At 36.5% G+C, this 8,220-nt stretch overlaps 1 protein-coding gene across 3 annotated transcripts; it reads left to right on the forward strand.

Annotated features, from left to right (window-relative positions):
• Positions 1-863: 863 nt before the first annotated feature.
• LOC132290186 (serine carboxypeptidase-like 45) lies at positions 864-4,280 on the forward strand. 3 transcript variants are annotated; one of them, XM_059790052.1, is made up of 9 exons: positions 1,273-1,814; positions 1,893-2,009; positions 2,093-2,188; positions 2,426-2,518; positions 2,655-2,731; positions 2,884-3,165; positions 3,284-3,408; positions 3,683-3,775; positions 3,891-4,280. In XM_059790052.1, the coding sequence occupies exons 1-9, from the start codon at positions 1,553-1,555 to the stop codon at positions 4,180-4,182; spliced, it is 1,437 nt and encodes a 478-aa protein (XP_059646035.1). In that variant the 5' UTR covers positions 1,273-1,552; the 3' UTR covers positions 4,183-4,280. The 3 variants fall into 3 exon arrangements, with proteins under 3 accessions (XP_059646037.1, XP_059646035.1, XP_059646036.1); XM_059790053.1 differs by having other exon boundaries at positions 1,277-1,814; positions 1,908-2,009; XM_059790054.1 differs by lacking the exon at positions 2,426-2,518 and having other exon boundaries at positions 864-1,814.
• The last annotated feature ends 3,940 nt before the right edge of the window (positions 4,281-8,220 follow it).

Raw genomic sequence — 8,220 nt, forward strand, 5'->3', positions numbered from 1 at the left:
ACTCAGGGGGTGTCTACGTACTTTACCCGCAAAAAAAAATACTACTATTTGCTTTTCCCAATCTCAAATCGTTGTTGTCCCTCAGCTCAAACAGTCCAAAATTTACATTTATTTATTATTATTTTATAAAGTAAAGAGTTCACGAGTGAGTATACCCACCAGTACTAAAATCCAAAAGGGTTAATTCCAAGCACGCTTCCTTACCTTTCATGCAACTAACGGCGTGTGAGGAATTTGTTAGGAGGTCAAATTTACCCTTTTTAATGTCTAAAATAACATTTTTAATCTCGTTGATCAATACAGAATTACAAAACCATCCTTAAAATCTCAGAAATCTCACTTGTCATCGCCGCCGTCCAGAAATCTCACAGAAATCTGCGCAAACCTTTCTCTCTCTTCATGCGCACATCCCTTCTCCCTAGTCCCTTACTCTGCAAAACCCTTCCCCCTCTCGTTATTACTTTTTTCCCCTTCTTTTGATCAATCATAGGAGTATTCAATTGATATCGAATCCTAGCAAAACCCAAATCTAATTCACCAACTCCAATCTCGCCGGAGGAGAGGGAAAGCAGGCTGCGACAGAGACCGTGGGATTGCTTCTTCACCGGTAGGAAAAAAAAAATTGAAAAACGAAAAGAAGAGAGAGTAAACGTGCCAATTTTTCCTTTCTTCTTCACCAATTTTTACGGCCGATGGGTGCAACCGGTGAGACCGAAGAGGTATTGCGCAGTCGCCGGTGTTTGCAGGAGAAGCGGCCGTTGGGTAGCTGCAGCCAATACGGGCCAGACCATACCAGTGCTGGGTCGAGGCCGGCCGTAAAGGAGCGCCGGATGTCCCTTCCTTTCGTGCGCTACTCGCCGGATCTCCCCTCCTCTCTGTACTTGGACAGCTGCGAGATGGTCGTGACGACGACAGAGTTGATTGGTGGTCGGCGACAAGGACTGATGATGGCAGAGAAGCGAAATGATCGGAAGTTGCAGGTTGTCGATACAGTCTGACACAGAGACCGTTTGGCGCGTGCAGACGCGTGGTACGCGATTCCGGCGATGGGCAAGAAAGGAAGAAAACACGGCGAGCAAGGATCGTCGGATCCGTAATCGGATTCCGACCAGAGACCGAGGTTGCTTCTGCTCCCGATTCGTGGCTGACGTCGTGATTCCGTCAATCCCTTCGCTCCTGACGAATCTCTGTCACCGATTGCTTTGCTTGATGGTGATTTGATGGTGCGCGGGCCGCAGGAAAGAGAAGGGAGAGAGATGACTGAGTGAGAGAAACTAAAGGGAGAGAGATGACACGTGTTGATGGGTAAAATTGTAAAATCACACAGTTCTGTTAGTAAAATAAACGGGGAAGTCGGTAGAATATTGAAATCTAAGGGTGTCAGTGAAATATAATCAAAGGTCAGGGTTGTAGATGTAATTAACCCAATCCAAAATTGTCACCATGGCCACCGTTTGTGTGGAATACTAGTACTTAGAAGACAGTACACATACTCACTCAGATAGCTCAAACCCTCTTACCTTGTTTTTTTTTTTCTTTGGCTGTGTAAACAATGTTATCTCATCAGTTGGCATGGATATGGATGATCATGGTTACCATCTATGCAACACAAATATTTTTAACAGCAGAATCAGAATCTCTCTTTGAAGCCCATAAAATGGTGAGGTTACCAGGTCAACCACAGGTCAATTTCCAGCAATTTGCAGGATACATAACCATTGATGAAAAGCAGAATAAAGCTCTTTTCTACTACTTTGTTGAAGCAGAAACTAACCTACCCTCCTCAAAGCCTCTTGTTCTCTGGTTAAATGGAGGTACCTACCTATATCACTCACTCTTGAATCTCTACAACCACCCAACCGTGTGTGTATGTGTCTCACACTTTGAGTAAGATCTCTCACTTGCAGGGCCTGGTTGTTCATCTGTTGGAGCTGGAGCTTTCTGTGAGCATGGCCCTTTTAAACCCAGTGGGAATGTTTTGGTCAAAAATGAATATAGCTGGAATAAAGGCACAGTAATTATCCTTCTCCATTTTTGTGTATAGGTGAAGGAGACAAAACTAATCTAATTTGTAACTTTCTCTTTTCCACAGAAGCAAACATGTTATATTTGGAGTCACCGGCAGGAGTGGGTTTTTCTTATTCTGCCAATAAATCCTTCTACACTTCAGTGAATGATGACCTGACAGGTTTTTATTTCATTTCTTCTCTCTCTCTCTCTCTCTCTCTCTCTCTCTCTCTCTCTATATATATATATATATATATACACATATATATATATATAATTCATTCACTCTTTATTATGAAGGAAGATAAGATACTCAACTTTCTTTTGAATCTGATCATTGCTAATTAACAAGTCTCTTATAATAAATCTCTTGTAATCTTCTAAAATACAGTAGTTGATTTCTCTGATTTTTCTTTAGCTAAGGATAATCTTGCTTTCCTGGAGGGTTGGTTTGAAAAATTCCCAGAATACAAGAACAGAGATTTATTTATCACAGGAGAGAGTTATGGGGGTATGTATGTCTTACTTAAGTAGTAACTCGTTTGGGTTATACTACTTGGGAGTATTATTTATTTAAATGAGGGAGGTCACTAATGATAAGTAGCTCAATTCAATGCAACAACAAAAAATGCTCTGTTTCTCTACAGGACACTATGTTCCACAGCTTGCACACCTCATTATTCAATCCAATGTGAAGTGGAAGTTCAACCTCAAGGGAATAGCTGTGAGTAGTAGAAGAAGCTTCTTTTACCAAAAAAAAATAAAATAAAATAAAATAGATGGAGTAATTAATTCATTCTAGTTATGAATCATTATTTATTTTATATTTTTACTGAGATGATGAAATGCTGCACCAACTTGGGTGGGTATTTGCAGATAGGGAATCCACTTCTGGAATTCAATACCGATTTCAATGGGCGGGCTGAATTCTTTTGGTCTCATGGTTTGATATCAGATGCTACTTATGAGGCCTTCACTTCCTTGTGTAACTACTCTCAAATCAGAAGACAAATCCAAACTGGCTCTCTTACCCCTGTTTGTTCTCGAGTGATCAAACAAGTTTCAAGAGAGATCAGTAGATTTATCAACACATATGATGTCAGTCTCGATGTGTGTTTGTCATCCATTGCTTCCCAATCTCAGGTTTTAAATCAATTGGTGAGTGAGCCTCACATTTTAACTTCTTATATTTTCTTCCTTTTTCAGTAACCCTGTTTTATTACTCCTTATTTAATTCTTCATCCATCTATCTGCTCATTTTAATCTCCATTTACAGCAAGAAACAAAGAAGATAGATGTCTGCATAGAGGATGAAACAGTTCAATACTTGAACCGTGAAGATGTACAGAAAGTACTCCATGCACGACTTGTTGGAGTCACCAAATGGACAGTTTGTAGCGAGTAATGTTCATCACTCTCACTCTCACTCTTGTTCCAAACAAAGAAGACCTTTCAATAAACAGAATCAAATAAAGAATAAAAGAGGGAATTTAGGAACATAATAACATGACAATGATATTCTAATTTTTTGACTAACACAGCACAAAACCATACACATACATATGTATTATATATGCATATAACACAAAACATGCCAATTGAGCAGATTCCATAGCCAAATCAAGAAAACATATATTTACATACGCTTTTAATGCTTTTACTCTCTTGCCAACAGAGTCGTGCGTTATGATATGCAAGACCTAGAGGTACCAACAATTCATGTCCTGGGCTCGCTCGTTAAGTCTGGCATCCGGGTACTGGTTTACAGGTGATTTTTTTAATAAATCTTTTTGCTATTGGGTATAAACTTTATATTTGCAAAATTTTGTTTTGATGTTCAAAAATTAACTTTTAGTAATTCCATGGAAATTTTTTACATATAGCGGAGATCAGGATTCAGTTATTCCACTCACGGGAACTCGGATGCTGGTTAATGGAATTGCAAAGGAAATTGGGCTGAACACAACTGTGCCATACAGGTCTTGGTTTGAGGGAAGACAGGTTGGAGGATGGACACAGGTTTATAATGATATTTTATCTTTTGCCACCATCAGAGGAGCTTCCCATGAAGCTCCATTTTCGCAACCAGAGAGATCGCTCGTTCTTTTCAATGCTTTTTTGGGAGGAAAACCACTACCAGAGGCAACGTTGTCTGCTGACACAACTCCTAATTAATGGTAATCCAAGTTTACTATTTCATTGTATTTAATAAGCAGATACTATCTCCTTTGCGAGGATTGATAAAAAGATGCAGGTACCATGCTTAATTATGATATCATGCACTAAACGGTTCATTGTGATAACAGTGGAGGTAGATGATTAAACAAACACAAGCTGTGTTATACAGGCAATAAATATTTAACACATCAGGATTGTGCAGTTTTTTGACTGATAGAGAGAGAGAGAGAGAGAGAGAGAGAGAGTTGGAGGAAAGAAAATTAAGAGAAATAATGGTGGGTGTATGGTGGTTTGCTGCCTGTTGGTGATTGTGGGTGGTGGTTAAACAATGATTGTGGCAGTGGGTGATGGAGGATAGTGCAACAGGAGAAATAGGATCAGTAGATAATGACCAACCTTATCGAGGGTTAGGGTAAATCATATAAATTGTAAAATATTGTTGGGAATAGGGAAAAAAAAAAAAAAAAAAGACCAAGAACTCATGCATTTCAATTGCTAATATGTCTGTCCAGTGTCAATGGATGGAGTGAGACTAACAGCTCAATAATTGTAAACGCCAGCACTTTAGTTAATAATAATAATGCTCATGATGCTGAAACCAACACGCAGCTTTCAAGTGAAGAATACATGTAAACAAATTGTAAGGCACAAAGGCAAACCACACAATTTACTACATTAAAAAGTAGATAGGCTCATCTTTTTTTTTGCAATGTGACTTCCCGGAAAACCTGCCATATGTTGTATTCAAGGAAAGCAAAAATTTAAAGACAAGCAAATTTTGTAGCCAAAGATTAGAAAAGGCAGGCATTTACGACTTGTACCACCTTAAGTTTAATCACCTTACTATGGGATGGTACAGGGCCACAAAGAAGGAATAGGGTTGGTCATATTACCCTTGTTTTGTGTGCTAAACTTGAGCTTCTTTCAAAAAATAAATCAGACTCCAAGTTGAAACATAAATTGAAATGTTTGAATATTTAATAACCAATATTGTTGATATTTACGAAAAGGCCTTAGGCCCAAAGATGAAGAAAGCAAGCCCAATCCTGAGACAAGGCTGTGAAACAAGCCCAACAAGGAAACATCCCTACCGAGGTGAAGTAACTACCAGTAACTGCAACAGCCATTGACAAAGGCTAAAAATCAATCCGGTGACATTGCAGCAGCGGCTAAGCCGCCGTGGATTAGTCCGGCGGACGAGGAGGGGGTCTGCAACAAGGCGGAGAATACTAAGAGGTTATATAGAGGTATGCGAATAAGTAATAACTAGGCACAAAAATTTCATTGTGTGATGGATAAATTTTAATGAGAAATGATATATGGGCAAAGCTGGATTCTAGAGTTTTGACTGAATAATTGATAAGGTCGGAAAAATGTGTGGCAGTGTCGAAAACCAATAAATGGATGAGAAATTCAGAAAACACAAAGATGTATTCCTCCATATTTACATTATAGAGGAAGATGGCAGTTCCAGGATGGTTTCATGATTCTCAATAAGACAGGACATACCCCTCAACCTAAATATTTATCAACTGAACCATGTAGTACTCTATTTAGTAATCAAAGTGCTTAATTATAATTCAGATGTCAAACACAGAGGGAGAGAGACTAGATTATTCAGTATTTGTATTCTCGTACGTAAACAAACAAACTTTTTCAAACTTTAGCTTGTGCACAAATATACCAGGCTTTTCCTAGATCCATGTGAATTACTATTCCATTCGATTTGGGTTGGGTTAGACTGGAGTTTTTAACCGGGCTCATGTCCTGATTTTAATTTCAAAAATTCACTAGGATTAGGTATACTAAAAAGAGGCGTATCCATAACTCTTTGATTGTGGACAGGAAAGGAGGAAAATGAATACGTAATTAACCTCCGAAGATTAATGAAGAAAAGTTGGTGGTTTGTTTATTCGAGATTGACAATATAAGCATGAGGAAATTACACAGAATTTAACAATACCCATAATCGAAAATCAATTATTATTAATTTTTTTTAAAAAATGAATCAGAATGAAGAGAGGAAAGAAATGGTGATTGAAATTCATGAATAGCAAGCAGCAAGAGAATAATGAGCTTGGCCTTGGATGGGGAGGAATCATTTTCTCTTGAGAATGGAATCAAAGCGCCGGCCTCCATCGCCACCTGTCCGTCCGAAAGTAGTAGTAGCAGTAGAAGAAGAAGAAAGAGGGAAAGAAAAAAAAAAAAAAAAAGCAGAAGTGGTTTTCACTGACCACTGGTCCACTACCCAGCCCAGCCCAGCCCATTGTTGCTACATCCAATACCAAAGTACCTACCAATACAGTAAATTAAGAGGATCCAAGTTCGTTGATTATTTTATTTTTTATTTTTTTCTTTTCAAGGCAATAATAGTGGGAGGGGATGCGAATGCTCTAAATCGGGGGCTTCCAACAACCCTAACATTTGAGTTACAAAGGCGTTTACAAGTTATCCTTCAATTAACTAGTGAGATTTGGTTATCATAATTAGTACTACGTAATGAGTTAAAATCACATACTACATTTAATATGAAAATTACTCCTATTATTTGTCCAATTAAACACAAACATAGATTTTTCACCCTTTCTATTTTACTTGTGACAAACGTGGATTCAACTAGTGTGTGTGTAATAAATATTAGCTAGGTTGCTTAATTAAAAGGGACAAGTGCAGAAAACACCCTAAAGTTTATTCCACATAGCATTTTTACTTCTTATTTGAAAAAACATATAAAAAATACCTCTAATTTTTTTACATTGTGCAAAAATACCCCTCCAACATAAATAAGTATTATAATACTCATTTTGTCTTTTTACTCTTGCAAAAATGTTCAAGGGGGTATATATGATATTAATCCACATTACTTTAATATATATATATAAACATTTTTTAAAAAAAACTTTGAGAACTTGTAAAATAAGGAATTGAATTTTCTGAAAAAAAAAAAAAACAATCCAATATCAGTGTGCACTGGTTTTTGAAATTTGGAACAGATTTGTTTTCTTTAGTTTGCACTTTATTTTCGTTTTTTATTTTTTATTTTTAATTTTACTTTTAATTTATACTTTTATTTTTATTTTATATTTTTATCTTTAACTGTTGTCAGCGTCTTCCAATTGTTTTATTTTCATTCATTTTATAAAATTATTTATTTTTATATATTTTATAAAATGGTTCAGTAAGGGTAATTTAATTAATTTAGGGTTTTAATTTGTCAAAGGACCTATTTGCACATGATTCAAACTTTAGGGGTATTTTTTGTACGTGAGGGACATCCTCTAATAGTGTCTTTTTCGGTCATTTTACAAAATTATTTATTTTTATATATTTTATAAAATGGTCCAGTAAGGATAATTTAGTCAACTTAGCGTTTAAATTTGTCAGAGTGACCTATTTGTACCAAATTGAAACTCTAAGGATGTTTTTTGCACTTAAAGAGTGTGATTTGCAATGTTTTTAGGGATATTTTTTACGCTCAACCCTAATTAAAATGAACTTACTAGTTACATACATAACCACATGTACACTGTTTTGTCTTCACCCAAAAATTATAACCTACAGAGTACTATTTTAATTAGGGGTGGCAATTCGTGTTCGTGGGTCGTGTTCGTATCGTGTCGATATAAGGGTATTATACTAAATAGGTAAATCTAAACTCAACCCATTTAATAATCGTGTCAAGAATGTTCAACACTAATCCAACCGGTATATTACCTATTAATCAAAACGAGACATTTAATATTTAATCAAATACTAAAAAATAGAAAATTTTGTCATAATTAACCCAAATATTCAAAATAAAAAGAAAAATCATAAGGCATAGACAAGGTTTATGTTGAAATGACTTAACTATCCATAGTAATTAAGTTTAAACAGATAACATGTTACATAAGTCATATTCACGATTATAACATATTAAGTTAAACGAGTCATAAACGGGTTATACGGGTTAAACCCCTCAACCCTAACCCAACACGGTTTAGTAAACAAGTTAATTGTGTCAACTCTTTTATGACCCAAACTCGTTTATGCCAA

The sequence above is a fragment of the Cornus florida genome, unplaced genomic scaffold, assembly GCF_030987335.1.
Source record: "Cornus florida cultivar Cherokee Brave unplaced genomic scaffold, ASM3098733v1 CherokeeBrave_3.0.0_Hap2_Chr02, whole genome shotgun sequence".
Classification (NCBI taxonomy): domain Eukaryota; kingdom Viridiplantae; phylum Streptophyta; class Magnoliopsida; order Cornales; family Cornaceae; genus Cornus; species Cornus florida.